This window comes from Neomonachus schauinslandi, chromosome 3 (assembly GCF_002201575.2).
Source record: "Neomonachus schauinslandi chromosome 3, ASM220157v2, whole genome shotgun sequence".
In the NCBI taxonomy this organism is placed as follows: domain Eukaryota; kingdom Metazoa; phylum Chordata; class Mammalia; order Carnivora; family Phocidae; genus Neomonachus; species Neomonachus schauinslandi.
Window position 1 is genome coordinate 181,612,881 of NC_058405.1, and position 19,183 is coordinate 181,632,063.

The window sequence follows — 19,183 nt, forward strand, 5'->3', positions numbered from 1 at the left end:
ATTGTCGTAAAATATATTATCAAGCTTTTCCCATCACACTACTGTAAACTTATTTTTTTCCTATAAATATATGGATCATACAAATCACTAACATGTTTTTAACGTTGGCCCCCATAGCCACATTATTTCAAATATTTATGGGCTGAGTAGGCTTTATCTTCCCAATGACACATGAAGAACTTAATCAGAGGTTAAGATATGTGCCCAAGCCACACTTCATGTTTTGTTCAGCATACCGTACTTCCTTCCCATGCAAACTAGTGGCCCAATAAATAAATATCCTACCAAATAAATATTTGCCAATGTTTAAGATGAATTCCATATTATCGATTTTTTTTTTTAGAACAGCCTCTCTTTCAATAGACCAGCATTGAGGTGGGCTATTAATTAAAACAAAGCTTAGGCAGTAGTCAGTGCTTATAAATATTCTTCAACTGAATAAGAAAGTTTCAGTGGGTTAGTCATCTTTATGCCAGTTTTGAAGCCTATGAAGCAGAGACTATTATTTTCTATTTCTGGGGATATGTTTGTAAACCCCTTATATCGCATTTGTTCCCTCTGAACCAAAAAAAGCTTCAATATGCACACCAATCTTATGATCACAAACTTTCTTAAGGTCCTAAGGGAGAATTCAGTATTTCGACACCAGTCCCAGGGCCCCCAGGACCTCCAGGGCCCCCTGGCCGTGCTGGCCCCCAAGGTCCACCTGGTGAGTATCCCCTCTGCCAAGTCTGGTGCATGACATCAAATGGCAGCCTGACTGTCCTCGAAAAATATTGTCCCCTATGTAAGGAAAAACTAGATTTGTTGGTGCCAAAAGAGAGCAGAGGCCAGAGTTCTGTTAGATAACAAGCCCACAGGCAGGGGACTTGTCATTGTTCTTTGGGATTATCCAAATTATTCCCATTGGTGCCTCTGATTCCAAAAAAGAAAAAAGAATCAATATAATTACTTAAAAGGAATTCGAGAGCAGAACAATCTCCATGGATTTTTGGTGGGGGAATAAGTGATGTTTGCCAGCAGTTAATCAAGCCAGTTCCTGCAGCTTCTTCATTTGAAAATGTAACTTCTTTGCCAATATGATCTAAAACTTAACTTTGCATGCATGATGGGAGTCTTATGTAGCTCAAGATATCTAGAATATTTCTTTGTAGGAATTAAATTCTATATTAAACATTATTTGTAGCTCCTAATGATTAGTCCATTGGATAAGAATGGAGAGGGAGGAAGAGTATACACTTGGGGTTATGTTAAAATTATCTCTTAATTTCCAAAAAGGCCTAGGATGACACAGAAACTTAGATTTTTGTTTCAAGACAAGATGAAGGGAAGTTTCTTATGTGGATGTGTGTGTGTTTTCAGGTGTCCCTGGATCCACAGGAAAATGTGGTGATCCAGGTCTTCCTGGGCCTGATGGTGAACCAGGAATTCCAGGAATCGGCTTCCCTGGACCCCCTGGACCTAAGGGTAAATGTACAAATTTTAAAACATAAATTTTGTTGTGGATATTTAGAAAATATAAATACAGGTCTGAATAACATAGAAAATATCCATAATGTGATATTTAAAATAATGTTTTCCACCCATCTTAAATGGGAAAAAAAAAAATCTTACAATGATGTTACGCAAAAGGCAGAATTCACATATATTTACACATGTCATCTCAATTACGTTTTTTAAAATACATAGAAAATGTTGAAAGAAAATTCACCAAAACGGTAGTAGTGGTTCTTTTTGAGTGTGGAGTTACGAGGAATTTTTTCTTTACTTCTTAATAAATGTCTGCACTTTTTACACTTACGTGTTTTTTTCACTTTATACATTTCTTTTATAATTAAAAAAGAACTATTAAATCACCAATAATTGGTTTTCCTATACACTCCCCTATAAATTACAGAACTTACTTCCTTTGGGAACAAATGCTGTTTCCCATCGAAGGGAAATCCTCCCAAAGAAATCCAGATGCTGAGAACTCAAACCATAACCTAACAAATACATCAGAGTCTTGTCCAGGATGACATACTAGCCATTTCAGTCCCTGGGCTGTTGCATAGATTTTCAAATTTTTATAATCTTTTCATGTTTGTTTCAATATTATTTAAAGTGACTGTCAAACTATAATCCACTTTTTGGTACTTGATCTCCTAGATTAATATGTCATCAGTGCTTATCATGCATTAGTCCTACACAAATATGGGAATATTGATCTCAGTTTATGAATATTTGAAATGGAAAATGTAATAGCTTCAAGAATGTCTTTGACTCCAATTTCTTGGATGTCTTCCCAATGATCTCATGCAGCCTGGCCCGTATTTTTGCCTACTCCGTCTTGGACCCTGCATTAAGAAATTGTATCCTTGTTTGTAACCCTACGGATTCACCCTCTGAAAGAAGACTGTAAATTATGGGGACCAGAAGTAGCCTATAAGAAATCCTTGAAAGTTCAGACTCAAAATTTCCCAGTTGAACCTATAATAATCCCATAAACTAATGATGAATTAAAAACTGGTCGGGGAGCCTGGGTGGCTCAGTCGTTAAGTTGATGGCCTTCGGCTCAGGTCATGATCCCAGCGTCCTGGGATCAAGACCAGCATCGGGCTCCCTGCTCAGTGGGAAGCCTGCTTCTCCCACTTTCACTCTCCTCTGCTTGTGTTCCCTCTCTCGCTGTGTGTCTCTCTCTGTCAAATAAATAAATAAAATCTTTTAAAAACTGGTCAAATTAGAGGCACAAAAGAACTCTCTGAACGCAGCCCTTCTTCACCAGGGTTTCCTCTTGCGAACCACGGAACAGAACAAATGATATGTGTGATTCCTTTCTAAATTCTAATATAAATATATGAGAAAGAAATTAATCCATTATGTTCAATGGCATTAGAAAGTAATTCTCTTGAGAAAGGCTACCTAGGGTACCAGATATGCTTTATATCTTTTTTTTTTTAAGATTTTATTTATTTATTTGACAGAGACAGAGACAGTGAGAGAGGGAACACAAGCAGGGGGAGTGTGAGAGGGAGAAGCAGACTTCCCATGGAGCAGGGAGCCCGATGCTGATCTTGATCCCAGGACCCTGGGATCATGACCTGAGCTGAAGGCAGATGCTCAACGACTGAGCCACACGTGCGCCCCTGGATATGCTTTTTATCTTCGTCTGGGTCATGCTTGGATAGGTTTCTGGACATGCAAATATTCATTTGGCTGTATATTCTGTGTGAAATACACTCCAAAATAAAAAGTCAGCCAAATGGTCAACTGGGATCAGTGGAATTGCTGCACCAAAATTATAGCCATTCTAAACAACGAAATGGAGAAAGTCATTTTTTCAATTGAGGCTCTGATTTAGAATGGGATTTTTTTTTTTTTTGCTAATATAGCAGTTGGCTTTTTCATCATTCAGACTTTCATAAAAACATCTCTAGCAACTTGCCCCATAAAAACATAGATAAAATAACAGAGGTACTGCTCTAAATCTTTTACTAAGCATACTCCTGCAACTTGTATTATGTTTCCTCTGTAGGAGAGCAAGGTTTTCCAGGAGCAAAAGGAGCATCGGGTTGTCCAGGAGAAATGGGGAAGCCCGGGTCACCTGGAGAACCGGGTCTCCCAGGAGCCAAGGTCTTCAAGAATTAAAACTCAGATGGATGTGTGGGGATGACGGGGGGCAATCACAATCATCCAGTTAGGATCCTCTGGGTATAGGAATTATCTTTATATTGGTAGATGATGAAGATATTAAATACTTTTTAACGATTCTCTGAACCATCCTCCCTTTTAGAAAGGAAAAGTGGTGTTAGAAGACAGTTTTGCCTCCCCGTTTCCTCCCTAATCTTTAGGAACATTCAGAGTATTTAAAATGGAAGGGCTCTAAAAAAGTGTGGATCACTGAGAAAAGCTGTCACAAATAGAGACATCTAGACTGTTTACAGACAATTTCAGTCTTCTGCAAAAGTGGCGGTTACAGAGCCTCAAGAATGGTCAAGCATAATTTTATAGAAACTCAGCAACTAGAGTTGAAAAGGAAAGAATGGTAGAATGGTGGTAACTGTGCAAGAAGGATTATTTTCAAGTCAATAGCCCTAAAGACCAGTCAATAGCCAAGAAAGAGTTGGAAGTGTTACATAGTGAAACTAATACAATTTCTGTGCCACAGGGAGAACCAGGACTAGCCATGCCTGGAGAACCAGGAACACCAGGTTTTCCAGGAGAAAGAGGCGGTTCTGGGGAAAATGGAGAAATTGGACTCCCTGGACCTCCAGGTCTCCCTGGGATTCCAGGAACTGGAGGGCGTGATGGACCCCAAGGTATAACAGCAAGTGTGATTACTTTTCTCCATAGTGAGCTCTGCTAAAATGCAGCAAGTTGAAGGCACTCTGGGACGAAGAATTCTTCTCAGACTTCTAGTTTAACAAATACAATCTGTGGGGGTCTAATTATGTTTCCATTCAACATTGCTGCCCTCCCTTTGTTTTTTTCTTTTCTTCCTCCTTCCTTCCTTCTGTCCTCTATAATGAGTGTCCTTTATAAAAGGCATATCAATAGTGGTATTAAATATAGGTTCAATTTGGGGGGGAAGTTACAGGAGAAGGATCGTGATAGCAGTACTGGGACCTTGGGTTTTGGCACCTGAATATATTCCTGGCCTCTATTTTGCAGGGGATCCAGGGAAGCCTGGACCACCTGGAGAAAAAGGGCCCCCAGGAAGGTGCACGGAGGGCCCCAGGGGAGCCCAAGGACTTCCAGGATTAAATGGATTGGAAGGGCAACAAGGTAAGAGGAAGGCCTTGAAAACTAGTCATTATGTGGACAGGTGACATGGAACTCCTGCTCTGTGCTTTGCTGCTTAACCTGGGAACTGTCCAACAACAAGACCTGACCCCTGTTCAGTGGGAAATGTTATTTTAGCAATCTAAACCTTGTCATGGATTTGTTGCAGTGAGTAGCACCTAGAGAGTAAGAGACCTGAAATTAATACAGTAAAATTGGTTTGTGTCTTGTATGCAAGACAATGTGAACACTGAAGATACATATAAACTTACATTTGCACGTATATTTATATCCATATAAACTCTCAGAGAAAGTTTTATCTTTACCTCCCTAAGTATATCAAGTGGTAAATAGATTATGTAGTTAATTGCTTCCCAAGCAACATAAAATCAGGGTGTGAAATAACTCTAAATGCTGCAGGCTAGGTGGCCCAGATTATGAGAAACTTACTCTATTTTGCTGGTTCTTCTCATTCAGATCTGTGAACTGAGAAAAATCCTTTAGAACTCAGCTAACGCCTATGGGCTGTCACATTGCTTTTATGTTCACAAACCAATTTTTGGCCAAGACATTAATGGCTGTAGTCGTGCTATTATTACTTCCAGAAGTATCTGGTGGCTCGCGTCCACCTGTGGTTATGTGATGTATTCTGCAGGTGAAAGACTGAGCTACAGTCGTAAAGCGCAGTCCCAGGATGTGTCTGCAGGACTAGAGAATAGATCTAAATTCTACACTTTTATTACTGCATGAATCACTGAAACAGAATGTTAAAGCTAGAAGGGATCTTAGAAATTGTACAGAAGGGGATGTCAATCAATCAATCAATCAGATAAATGTGTGGTTTGTCCATAATCACACAGCTACATATTTATAGCCATAAAAAATATATTTCTGGAGTTGGTGGGGAAGGCAGCTGTGTGTTCGTTCGTTCATCCATCCATCCATTCATTCATTCATTCATTTATTCATATATAGGCAGAAGAGGTGAAACAGGGCCAAAGGGAGACCCAGGTATTCCAGGCTTGGATAGGTCAGGCTTTCCTGGAGAACCTGGACCACCAGGAATGCCAGGTCATCGAGGTGAAATGGGACCACCTGGTCAAAAAGGATATCCAGGAAATCCAGGATTTTTTGGACTACCAGGTATCCTTTTTTGTGATTTTGTTTTTCTTCCATCTTCTTCCACATTTTCTTTTAAGGGGGCTGTATAAATCGGACATAGGCCTAGGCTTTCGACTCTACACTCCTCTCTCAGCTAATGTTAAGTGTTTCCTGCTGAATTACTTGCAGGGGGTTAGAGAGCAGCACAATGATAGTGATGGGATGATCACATTTCACAGTTACCCAGGGTATGACAACTTCGGCTGTGCGATCCTTTTTACATGTTACCACTAAAGGACATTTGCTAGTATTTTCTTCAGAACTTTTGCATCTATATTTGTGAGGGATACTAGTCTGTCCTTCTCTTTGCTCAGGGTATCTTTGCCTGATTTTGGTATCAGGGTAATGCTGGCCTTATAGAACAAGATGGGAAGTAGTTCCTTCTTTTGTATTTTCTAGAAGAGTTGGTGAAGAATTGACATTCCTTAAACATTTGGTTGAATTCACCAGTGAAGTCATCTGAGTCTGGGCTTTTCTTTGTGGGAAGTCTTTACATTACCCATTCTATTTCTTGTTATAGGTCTACTCAGATCTTCTGTTTCTTCTTCAGTCAGTTACGCCTCTCTAGGAAGCTGTGCGTTTTATCTAAGTCATCTGATTTGCGGGCATAGAGTTGTGCATAGTATTCCCTTATCATTCTTTTTATTTCATCATTATTTTTATAGTTTATATGTTTGGGAAGAATATTCTAGTAGTCTCCTCATGGCATAAGGACCTCACCGATCTCTCTCCTCCAGAGAAGAACCCAGAAGAACAACTTAATCTGCAAATTGTTCTTTCATTTATATATATATATATTTAAAGATCTTGTTTATTTATTTGACAGAGAGAGACACAGTGAGAGAGGGAACACAAGCAGGGGGAGTGGGAGTGGGAGAAGCAGGCTTCCCGCGGAGCAGGGAGCCCGATGCGGGGCTCGATCCCAGGACCCCGGGATCATGACCCGAGCCGAAGGCAGATGCTTAACGACTGAGCCACCCAGGCACCCCGTTTCGTTTATATTATTAAGCTCCTACCACATGTCAGCACTGTACCAAGTCCTAGAGACACATCAGAGGACAAGACTCCACCTCTGAACTGGGGGAGACCATAACAAATGCATTTAAAAACTAAGTTCAACTGCTTTGAGGAAAATAAAATAAGGGACTCTAACAGAAAGTCGCTGGTGGAGGACTGGGAGGAGGGAGTGCTCCAAAACTTTAACATGTTCTCCTTTCATCTGCAAATGTGATTTGCTACCAATGACCTCCACATACATAATGTAATAAAGACCGTGTACTAACCTATCTCCCAGACAAATACAGTTATTATTCTATTTACAGAAACCATTCCTTCAACCCTCTTTAGAGGTATGTTATTTTATGGAATATGTTGCTTCTCTCATTCTGCACAACCTGACCTGCTTTGTGTGAACTTGTTTCTACAGGTGAAAAAGGAATGATGGGGATGATGGGCTATCCGGGAAACACTGGCCCTCCTGGCCCCCCCGGGAACCCAGGTACCCCAGGACCGAGGGGTAAGTGACAGAGTATCTTCCCAGGATCAGGAGGCATGAGCAATGTTCTCTTATTTAGCAGCAAAATAAATTCTGTTTTATCCTTTGAGGGAAAAGTAGTTTCCCCGGGAGAACCATGTCTTTGATCTTGCTATTTTCTGTATTCCTTTTTCCATTTGAATGGAGCTGAATTTTCTCCCTGCCATTTTTGGCTTATCTGTCCTCTTTTGTTTTGTTTTATGGTAAGCACTGTCAACTTTTGAATCCTACAAACTACTTCAAGAAATAAGGAACTGATGTTGCTCCTTTTGTTTTCTAGGTAGCTTTGGAATTCCAGGAGCAAAGGGTGAGAAAGGGCCCCCAGGAGCCAAGGGGGAAGAAGGAGATAAAGGACCTCGGGGGCCTTCTCAAATATCCAATTTACTGGGGGACAAAGGAGAACCAGGCCTCAAAGGTACAGCCTTCTTCTGTTTAGAATCAGAACATCGGGGCTGGTTCTGAGACTAAGAATTATCCAAGAAAATCTCTGTAGTTGACAAATGAGGACAGTGAGAGCTGGTGTTTCACGTCCTGCCCACCGTCACAAAGCCAGCTGGTGGCCCCAGCCTGGATGAAAACTGGGTCTTCTATGCCTTGCACAATAATCTGTTGCCTCCTCAATGCATGACTTTTTACTTCTATGATAATTCTACGTTAATTCTGCATTTGGTCCGCTGTATTTAAATGGCTACTAGTCCATTTTATTTTATTTTTTTAAAGATCTTATTTATTTATTTGACAGAGAGAGACACAGCGGGAGAGGGAACACAAGCAGGGGGAGTGGGGGAGGGAGAAGCAGGCTTCCTGCAGAGCAGGGAGCCAAAGGCAGGCACTTAAGGACTGAGCCACTCAGGTGCCCCAGGCCACTAATTGTTAAAATGTTCATTTAAAGTGTAAATATTATCATCGCTAGTGTTATTTAAGAACCAACTTGTGCCAGGCACTGTGCTAATGCTTTATACGTATTATCTCATTTAATCCTCTTTTGGAAAAGAGCCCACATCTGCCCGTGCTCTTAACAAATGTGTTACACGGTATTACACTAACATGTCATCAAGTTTAATCAGGATGTAGAGAAGTCTGATAAAATTCTAACCTGTGTTCCCTCATACATGGTTTTTAACTTTAGGATTTGCTGGAAAGCCTGGTGAGAAAGGAAACAGAGGCATTCCAGGGTTCCCAGGTTTAAAAGGACTGGAAGGACCACCTGGACCACCAGGTCCACCAGGTATAGCTGATTCTCTGATAGAAATCTCAGGCTCTAGGAGTGGTGGGGGGTGGTGGGAGGGATGGGGTGGCTGGGTGATGGGCATTGGGGAGGGTATGTGCTATGGTGAGCGCTGTGAATTGTGCAAGACTGTTGAATCACAGACCTGTACGTCTGAAACAAATAATACATTATATGTTAAGAAAAAAAAAAGAAGATAGCAGGAGGGTAAGAATGAAGGGGGGGAAATCGGAGGGGGAGATGAACCATGAGAGACGATGGACTCTGAGAAACAAACTGAGGGTTCTAGAGGGGAGAGGGGAGGGGGGATTGGTTAGCCTGGTGATGGGTATTAAGGAGGGCACGTTCTGCATGAGCACTGGGTGTTATACGCAAACAATGAATCATGGAACACTGTATCAAGAACTAATGATGTAATGTATGGTGATTAACATAATATAATAATTTAAAAAAAAAAAGAAATCTCAGGCTCTAAGTGTTCCCAGATCTAAATGTAGCCAAAATGTGTCTCTTGACTTACTGGGTTGAATATGAATTTTGCTCGCACAGTGTTCCAACAGACATTTGCTTTGAAATTAAATCCAAATTAAGCTGTTTATAGTCAGCCTATATTAACTAAAAAAATATTAACTTGCACAAAGTTCCATTTTTGTACTATGAATGTTATTTTGACACTGCTGATACGTATTATGAAATACACATACTATAGTTTATCACGATATTACAGATCAGAGAAGAAAATCAGATAACGATTTAGAGGTTTTCAGATCTGCCTTTTTCTTTTTTAAACAAGCTATTGATTTTGCAAAGAAAATTTTCAAACTGAATTAACATAGCCCCTTCTTCTCTATGACCACACTGGTGACAAAATGTGTTACGTGGGCAATCACATTTCAGTATTGTATTTGGAAATCTATTGTTACATGGTGGCAGGAGCCCCCTCTTGTCTGCTGGCATCGGTCCTAGGATGACTGTGATGTTTGAAATCCAAGAATCTAACTTTCTCTAATTTTACCTTGTCCGGGTCCTCAGTCCCCTCCTCATTTGGAGGCAAAAAGGCACTACACAAGCATTTAAACTAGCTGGTTTGGCTGCTCAGAATTCATTCATTCATGTAAGCAACAAATATCTATTGAGCACCTACACTGTCCGGAACCGTGCAGGGCATGTGACTATTTATTTGTTCTCAAGGCCTCAGGGGAGATCCAGGCGGCATTGGGAATCCTGGAGAACCAGGACTGCATGGCGGGCCAGGAAGAATGGGGAACATGGGGGTGCCAGGTAAGGTATAAGATCCTATTATGAGCTTAAAGCTCATGATGGCTCTCAATTCTAAATTTTCTGTATTGCTTGTTGTTTTGGTTTTCCACTTGGCCGAAAGTTGGTGTAAAACTAGATTTACTTTTAGACAATGTACTGTGTGCCCTTAAAACACAAGTGAGAACAAACTAGTCATATTGTGTAAAAATCATCCATTATAACTCCCTGATGCATTCGCAATTCTGAAAAGCCAGCTTCTTAGGAGAAAGGTGGTTTGTGCAAAGGTTAGAAGTCAATGCTTCAAGATCCCTGTGTTGCCCCATCTTACCTGACTTCTTTCCTAATTTCAGGTCCTAAAGGACACAGGGGAACTTCGGGCCTACCAGGTTTAACTGGAAGAACGGGTCTCCCAGGTGTTCACGGTCTCCGAGGAGATAAGGGAGAGCCAGGTTATTCGGCAGATACAAGGCCAGGACCACCAGGACCAAAGGTATACTGGCCACTGAAGTAGTTATGTTTTGGTGGTGGAGTGAGTCTCAGCAAGTATCAGCAAGTGTCTGCACTCAGTGTGGGCAAAGGACATTGGCAATACCTCTGCGTTTCCAGGCAACTACTTGGGTTTTTTACCCTCTTTCCACAGCTCAGAATGCCTACCATACAGCTATCAGCTTATGAGCTTATCCCTCCTGTTTCAATCCCCTAGGAATGGCTCATCACTGTCCCTGCACTTTATGTGTACTGTCTTTGCATTTTGCACTGGTGCCCACAAATACCGTTGCCATCCCGGGCCTGGCCCCGATCACAGTGCTGGTACACAGCAGACATGTCATACGCTTTGCTAACTAAGTAACCGAATAACTAAATGCAAGCAAACATAGTTCATACTCAATTATGATCACATATCCTGCTGATATGAGGATTTTAAAGGTGTTTGACTGACTTTAAGGGAGATCCAGGATTGCCAGGTGACATGGGAAGGAAAGGAGAAAGAGGGCTACCTGGCACCCCTGGACATTCGGGGCCTACCGGAACTGAGGGAGCCCCTGGAAATCCCGGAAGTCTCGGCCATCCAGGTGAGCGAGGGCTTTATAACTCTGAAAGCCAGAAGCATGACACCTAGCATAGCCCTTACCTCCTGGAATCAGCTCTGTGAACAGGAAGCTATTTAGGCTTTTGTACTACAATTGCTTTCATTCAACTTTGATTTTCAAATTCTTAGACACTAAGGAACAGTAAATTAATCAGGGTTGGGGGGGGCAAATTTTACTGATCAGCCAGTTTGGTGGGCTGACCTCTAAAATCCGGATCCTGTACAGGGCACCTGGCTGGCTCAGTTAGTAGAGCATCTAACTCTTGATCCTAGGGTGGTGAGTTCAAGCCCCATGTTGGGTGTGGAGCCTACTTAAAACAAACAACAACAACAACAACAACAAAACCTGATCCTATAAACAAAACTTAAGTGCTGTCTCAAAGAATTCAGCCTAAAAACACAAAATGTTAGTTCATTGTCCAATCTCATGATATTTGTATTAGTTTTCTAGGGCTTCCATAACAACACAGACTGGGTGGCTAAAATAAGAGAAATTTATGTTCTCAAAGCTCTGGAGGCTGGGAGTCCGAGATCAAGATGTCAGCAGGGTTGGTCTCTTCCGAGGCCTCTCTCCTGGGCTTGTATTGGGCATCGTCTTGCTGTGTCTTCACATGGTCTTCTCTGTGTGTCTGTGTCCTTATCAATTCTTACGAGGACACCAGGCATATGGGATCAGGGCCCACCCCAATGACCTCCTTTTAACTTAATTGCTTTTTTAAAGACCCTATCTCCAAATACAGTGATATTCTGAGGTACTGGGGTTAGAATTCAACATGTGAATGGGGGGGAGGGGCAACACAATTAATCCGTAACAGTGTTGCAATTTTTTTCTGGTCTGTTTCCAGGTTGAGCGTTGGCCTTCTTAGTTGCTTATCATTTGAGTTTAAGTTTTTGTTTTGTTTTATTAAAAACAACTGCCAAGCTACTGGGTTACAGCTTACTTGAAGATACTATTTAAACGATCTTTTCAAATACTGAAAGGTTCAGTGGATTTGCTGTTAACTCCCAATTAAAGTAACAGATCAGATACTGAGTGGTCCATGTGGGAGGTGCACACACACCTTTGAAAGGGATTCGACACATCTCTGCTGTGCTTCTGTGGAGAAACCGTAGCTGGGACAAAGCCTGAGGGCCAGTGTGAGCACAGGGGGTGTAAGAACTGACCACTTCAGCCATCATCGTAACCATTCATCTTGTGCTGTTCTCCTTCCTTCTCGTCTCTCTTCATTTATAGGCAAGCCGGGCCCTGATGGTGATTTGGGGTTAAAAGGCATCAAAGGCTTCCCTGGTTCTCCAGGAGTCAAAGGCCCTCCAGGTTCCATTTTTGTACTTTTGTCTATTTCCCCTTCACAAGGGAGGCACATTTTCTCCTGAGGTTGGAATCTCTGTATACCTACCTATCTGCTGCCCTTTAGAAGGTAGCTCCCAGTTACTCGGTCCCCGGACAAAAATGCAAAAACTGTGAGCTTAGATATTTATACCTATCTAACTCAAAGATCCGCCAACCCACACGTTCTCACGTGATAATCCTCATGATAGTATTATTCTGTTCATAGTTTTCACTGTGAATTGAGCATCACATAACCACAATTCTGGGAAAGGAGCACCTTTAACAGAATTCAACACATGACGTTTCTTTTCTCAGGGCCTCCAGGATTCCTAGGATCTCCTGGACCAATGGGTATGAGAGGCAGCCAGGGACATGATGGAATTCCTGGTCCAGCAGGAGAAAAAGGAGAAACAGGTACTACTTGCTCATTAGCTCGGATCCCCTGGCTTTATTTTCCATTGAATGGTTAGCGGCAGTGTAATTCTTTTTTTTTAAGATTTTATTTATTTATTTGAGACAGAGAGAATGAGAGAGAGAGAGAGAGCACATGAGAGGGGGGAGGGTCAGAGGGAGAAGCAGACTCCCTGCTGAGCAGGGAGCCCGATGCGGGACTCCATCCCGGGACTCCAGGATCATGACCTGAGCCGAAGGCAGTCGCTTAACCAACTGAGCCACCCAGGCGCCCGCGGCAGTGTAATTCTTCACGGCTCTAGAGATTCTTCTCCCACAGAACTGATGATCTTTAACGTCCAGATGTATGGTAATTAAACTGCCTTCTAGTGCCAAAGTGAAACTGACCAAGCGGCATAAATGAAATTACCCACATATAAAATATTAACGCACCAAAATTATCTCTTTCAGGTTTGCTGGGGGCACATCCAGGCCCGAGAGGGAGCCCTGGTGCTCCAGGTGAGAAGTGCTTCCTCCCTGACCCTGGCGATAGCTTCAAGAACAGAAGCTAATAGAAATGCCTGATATATCAAATAAACTCCACATACTGAATGAAAGAAGTCCCAGTGGGAATATAGGATATTTATATTCTTGGCTGTTCAAATAAAAATGCTTAAAAATTATTACCATCATAACAAAGTGAGTGAATTAGAATTAGAAATGGGGATCCAGTTTTGGAATTTCCTTCTACTGAAAGTCTTTAAAAATCAAAAGATTTGCTATGTGTTCCTTCGTTGTGGTTGTTGGCATGGTTTAAATGTACCACCTCCTAAAAGGGTAGAGGAGGCGTAGCTGGCTTCTCCAGGAGCTTCCCTCCCTGCTATTCTGAGGAGGGAGGGCAGTAAAAGCAGCCATACCACGAATTCTTTCCCAGCTTGTGGGAATGGGGCTGACGCCCACCCCCAGAGCCAGCTCATGGTTCATGCTACTTTTTATCAAGGGCTACCAATAAGTCCCTCAACACCAAACATGGCAGTTTACCAAACATGTCATTCAAAGGATATACAGGTTTTTAGGTTGCCAGACTGTGGGTCTGGATTTCTCATGCCAGTGTTTGACAAGATAAGCAGCTTCTTCAAACTTTTTCTGTGTCGTAGAGAAACCTGCCATAAGAAATATTAGATTGTTTGCACCTTCTATTGACCCTTCCCAGATGTGGGTGCTGGGGAGAGGAGTACGTTATTAGCAGAAAGGGCTCTACTTAACGAAGACCTCAGGGTACTGAGGCTTACAGGAACCAGCAAGGAGTAGCTAGGTGCTACAGAGAAGCTCAGAGGGGCAGGAACTGCCTCTTGACCTACCAGCTCAACTGCGCAAAGTCTACAAGAGCTGTCCTTTTTCATTTGTTTCTTGATAATGACATAGTCTCTTTGGCTGAGCTCAATGTCCTCAAACCTCCCACGCTCCCCCTTCCCCTAAGAGCATAAAGGCTTCTCCCAGGTCATAGATCAGTTTTAGAAATATGGTCAAAAGGAGAGTTTCTGGCGTATTTTCCTAGGCTAGGCTCAGAGTTTAACCATTTGGAATGAGAACACTTTGGCATCTATTTGGAAATAAAATTTGATGTAAAATGATCATACCTTAAGTAAAAAGGCCTTAAAAACATAACAACTAGCCTAATTATATAAGTAAATGATTATGCACCTCAATCCCCGTAGGATAACTAAATGTGGAGAAAAGTTCATTGAGACTTGGAAGGTATGAATCATTTTAATTAGTTTTAATTCTCCCAAATGCTAAAAAGAAATCATATTGTAAACAAGGAAGCATCTTCATGGGCATGGACTATATAACCTAAGACTGCATCTTGGTGCCTCCGACCATTGCCAGACCCTATCGAACAAATACAGCATTTCAGAGCTCGAAGTGAGCTGAAATCATCTACCCCCCGTCTTCAAAAAGCACAAATTACAGGCATAAAAGAGCTAAAGAACATGATAGAAAAAGTCTAGATATTCAATATTCATCCATTTCATCTCATCATTGCTCTTTTTTTAAGATTTTATTTATTTGAGAGAGAGAGACAGAGATAGCAGAGACAGCGAGAGAGCATGAGCAGGGAGGAGAGGGAGAAGCAGGGAGGAGAGGAAGAAGCAGGGAGGAGAGGGAGAAGCAGGCTCCCCACTGAGCAGGAGCCTGACTCTGGCTCGATCCCAGGACCCTGGGATCATGACCTGAGCAGAAGGTGGATGCTTAACTGACTGAGCCACCCAGGCGCCCTGATCACTCTGTCTTCCTGCACAATAACTTCCCAAGCCTTTCCCTGTGCTAGCAGCCTCACCGTCACTTTCCCTTCTTCTCCTTCCTGTTTGTCTCCTACAAGTGTGCCATTCACTATTTCTAGAATAACCCAGAGATAGGAAAGAGGAGGGAGTGATTATTTTCAGTTCATACAGCATTTCCCATTCATGAACATCAAAGCACAATTTCCTTGAAGCTTCTCCAAGATGAAAAATACTAGGAATTAAGTGGTGACCCCTTGGGTATCCTCTTTGGTAAATCCAAATCTCCAGCCACATTTGTCCCTTCCAGACTAGTGTTTGTGTTCTGGGGGGAGAAGCAACCAGCGGACAGAATAGGGATCTCAATTTTGTTGCTCCTTTGGGTGTAGCTGGGTGCTTCTTCAAATGCGCACATCAGTATCGGGAGGTTTGGCTCTGAATGCTCTCTTGAATTGTCAGTGATTAAATAATGGCATTATAATTAAAGTTCATCAGATAATAATTGTAGCATATAGTTACAGAACACTTTGGAGCTTACACTACACTTTTCCATCTGTATATCATCTCGCTTGACCTTTAAAGACTGAGCTACATCAGGTATTAACCATCATTTTTTAAAATAAGAAAAGTGACACATACAACAGTAAGGTGACTTTGCCAAAATCAAAGAACTGAACTAAGGCAGAAATAAGCCTCGACTCACTTCCTGGTAGACCTGTAGTTCTTTTACCAGCCTCTATTAAAAAATATTTTGTGAATCTTTAAGCACAGTGTCTCTGCATTACCAGAGTTACCCCTAAACTGTAACTCCAAGTATAAGGGCATTACGGAAACTTACCAAACCATTTTCTTTGCAGGAGCCAAAGGAGACAGGGGTGCCCCGGGCTTACCTGGCCTCCCGGGCAGGAAAGGGGCAGTGGGAGATGCGGGGCCACAGGGACCCACTGGCGTGACAGGACTCCCAGGGCCACCAGGTGTTCCTGGCGCAATCATCCCTGGCCAGAAAGGAAATCGAGGCCCACCAGGCTTCAGAGGAAACCCAGGTAGAGGGTCTACTTTTATCTAAGATAAAGAATGAAAAGAGCGTTTGACAACAGAAGCTTTCAACCTTCCGCTGGTGCGACCTCGTTGCTTCTTTTTCCCTCTGCTCTTCACCTTCTCCCACCCACTCGCTCTCATTCTCGCATAGAAAGCAGCAAACTGCTGGTGGTGGTGGTGGTCTTGTTGTTTTTATTTTAATTCCAGTTAGTTACATACAATGTAATATTAGTTTCAGGTGTACAACATTGATTTAACACTTCCGTATAACACCCGCTGCTCATCAAAGCTGTTGGTGGTGTTGAGGCTTTTGGAAAATTAGTAAATACCAAAGTAACAAGCCTAAAAGAGTGAGAGAGATGTATCCCATCACCAAGATTTATGGAGTTGCTACTATGTGTTGAGGACTGTGCTGGGTGCAGATCCTGCTCTAACAGACCTTCAGGAGGGAGAAACAGTTCCTGCCTTGAGCCAGGTGCTTCCCTGGCATTATCTCATTCAGTCTTTACCACAAGCCCATCACACTCCTCAACACAAAGAACGTGCGGGGTAACAACAGGTGCAGAGTTTGCCTGTCATCCAAAAACATCACCCACAGAACCGGCCACGCTCCGGGACAGGCAATACTGACAGGCCCTTTGTAAATTCAGGTGAGACTGGTCCTCCGGGACCTCCAGGGAGCCGCGTAAGAGGCATCAAAGGAGACAAGGGACTCCTGGGCGAGCCTGGCCCCAGGGGTCTGCCCGGAACTGTAGGAGCCGAGGGGCCACCGGGTCCGCCGGTAAGTGTGGGAAATTATTTTGACTTCTTATATTCTTCTAAATCAATTGCCAGGAGCAGATGTACCCAGAGGCAAAAAAAAAAAAAAAAAAAAGATTACCATTTGTGTTGCTTCTGTGCACCTAAGGAAGAGTCGGAAGGTTCAAAGAATCTTAAGAGTTGGACAGATTTGGCCTGTAGAAGTTTGATTTGTAGGGGACCCTTTTTTTTTTTAAGATTTTATTTATTTGACAGAGAGAGAAAGATTTTATTTATTTATTTGACAAGCAGGGGGAGCAGGAGAGGGAGAAGCAGTCCCTGCCTGATGCGGGGCTTGATCCCAGGACCCTCGGATCATGACCTGAGCCAAGGGCAGACGCCTAACCGACTGACCCACCCAGGTGCCCCAGGGGACTCTTTTCTATGTCATTCCTGACTTTTTCTTGTTTAGACACTGAACAATTCCAGTAATGGAATCTTTAAAAAACACCTAAGAGTTTGGGATCACTCTAGAGGACAACACAATTTTTCTCTATTAATAATGGCTTTCAAAGTTACCTGAGCTATCCCCTGAATGTCTATTTACTTCTTCCTGTTGACATACCTTCCAGTGTTTGCAAATAGCTGCCACTTCCTTCCAGTATTTTTCTCCCCTAATAAATACCTGTGTTTTTCAAATTCAGTTTAACCCTTCATCAACCCTGCCTCTATTCTGAATATATCCTAGTTGGTCAATATCTCCCTTAAAAACACAGCCCCTGAGACAAGCACCCCCTGGGAGTAAGAACTCAGTTCCCCCATGGAGTGGTTAAAGGAGGGAAGAGTCTCACCACCTTGAACATCATCATTTTATAATCCAACCTAAAATTCCACTTGGGCTGTTCAGCTCCCATGTCACCACATTGTCACTACACAGTGAGCTTCTGGTCAGCCAGAGCCTGTGTGTATATATGTGTGTGTGTCTGTCTGTCTGTCTGCCTCTTCCTCATAAATGGCTTCTACGTTTTCTCCATTACTTTTAGTTCTTGTCTGTTTATTTGTGACTGGGGTGCAGAAATTTCACATTTATTTTTTATAGTTGTCATTGTGTTCAGTTAGACTTATGCTCCCAGCCTATGAAATTCTCTGAATTTCTCACCAGACACCCCTGTTTATGTCAAATTCTGGGAGACTGATGAGGAAGTCAGAGTTATGTCATAGACGCTCTGTGTTTTCATCAGTGATGCGCAATGAGGTACTTTAACATGGTGGCGTGTCAGGAATCATGTTATGTTCTCTTGAGTTCTCTTGGTATTTGGTTTCCAGAATCTACCTTTTTAAGACTTTTTTTTAAATGAAATATTTGCCCAGTCTTCGGTATCTCTTATGTTCTCCATGATTCTTTGAAAGTGGCAAACACTGATCCTATAATCACAGGGAAAGTCCTTCCAAGGACACTGGGCAGTGGAAAGAATTGTTTGGAAATGTGATCTCTCTTAAGTCCACTGGGCTTCGACATTTGCACTTGAAAGGTAATTCTGCCTGAAGGATGTCTAAACTGGCTCTGTGCCCTGAACAACCCTCTCCTTGCATGGAGCTGCTCCCTCCTTACCCAAGGGCTGGGCCTGGCACCAGGCCCTCCTTCCTGGTAACATGTGCCTCGGGAGGATAGGCCAGACCTCAGGAGCCTGAGAGTCCTTGACCAGGTGGTTCTATTTTCTCTCTCTTCTTTTTTCACCTCAACACCGTATTCAAGCATTGGGACTATTCCTTCTTTTGTCTTCTTGCTCCAAAGACAGTTGGCTCAGAGGCCAGTTTTGCTATTCTTGGCATTTTGAATGACCTTCAGTTCATTGTTTCCAAGTAACAGTATCCTGTCTCAACTCATATGGACAGTGTAATAGTAGATTTAACTTACATTCTGACATGTAGCTCCTTTCTGAAGCTCTGCTCCCTTCCCCCTTCTCCTGTGGGCTTGCTTGAGTATTCCATGGCTACAAGGGCATCTAGTGTGGGCCTCATAAAGAGGGAGCATCTCCTCCTGGTCAGATCACTGTATCCTTGCCAAAAGTGCATGTCAGAGCTCCCCTGACAATCCCTTCATCCCAATCCCTAGACACTTGACTTGTCTACCACTCTGACCAGGAGTAATTTATAACTCTGCCAGCTTAGAACTAGAACAATGGTGGGTGCCACAATTCAATATTGGCCCTGCTGTGTTTGCAAAAATTACAAAGAAAAATTATAATTTTCATTCTGGCAGTCCAGTGCCTGCTCTTCCTGAAAGATCTCCAAATATTGGGCAGTTCCATTTAGGATATAGAATATTCAATTGTAATAAATACTCATACAACAGACATTAATATCCAGA

At 42.5% G+C, this 19,183-nt stretch overlaps 1 protein-coding gene across 1 annotated transcript in view; it reads left to right on the forward strand.

The window, feature by feature from the left end:
• The window catches only part of COL4A3 (collagen type IV alpha 3 chain), a 128,749-nt gene that overhangs the window by 99,167 nt on the left and 10,399 nt on the right, over positions 1-19,183 (forward strand). The window contains exons 27-43 of the mRNA XM_021682956.1: positions 617-709; positions 1,363-1,467; positions 3,515-3,612; positions 4,148-4,298; positions 4,651-4,764; positions 5,737-5,904; positions 7,349-7,438; positions 7,737-7,871; positions 8,586-8,684; positions 9,876-9,965; positions 10,295-10,434; positions 10,891-11,017; positions 12,269-12,349; positions 12,680-12,778; positions 13,226-13,273; positions 15,894-16,079; positions 16,725-16,855. Coding sequence (XP_021538631.1) covers positions 617-709; positions 1,363-1,467; positions 3,515-3,612; positions 4,148-4,298; positions 4,651-4,764; positions 5,737-5,904; positions 7,349-7,438; positions 7,737-7,871; positions 8,586-8,684; positions 9,876-9,965; positions 10,295-10,434; positions 10,891-11,017; positions 12,269-12,349; positions 12,680-12,778; positions 13,226-13,273; positions 15,894-16,079; positions 16,725-16,855 — 1,955 coding nt within the window. The remainder of the gene's footprint in view (positions 1-616; positions 710-1,362; positions 1,468-3,514; positions 3,613-4,147; positions 4,299-4,650; positions 4,765-5,736; positions 5,905-7,348; positions 7,439-7,736; positions 7,872-8,585; positions 8,685-9,875; positions 9,966-10,294; positions 10,435-10,890; positions 11,018-12,268; positions 12,350-12,679; positions 12,779-13,225; positions 13,274-15,893; positions 16,080-16,724; positions 16,856-19,183) is intronic.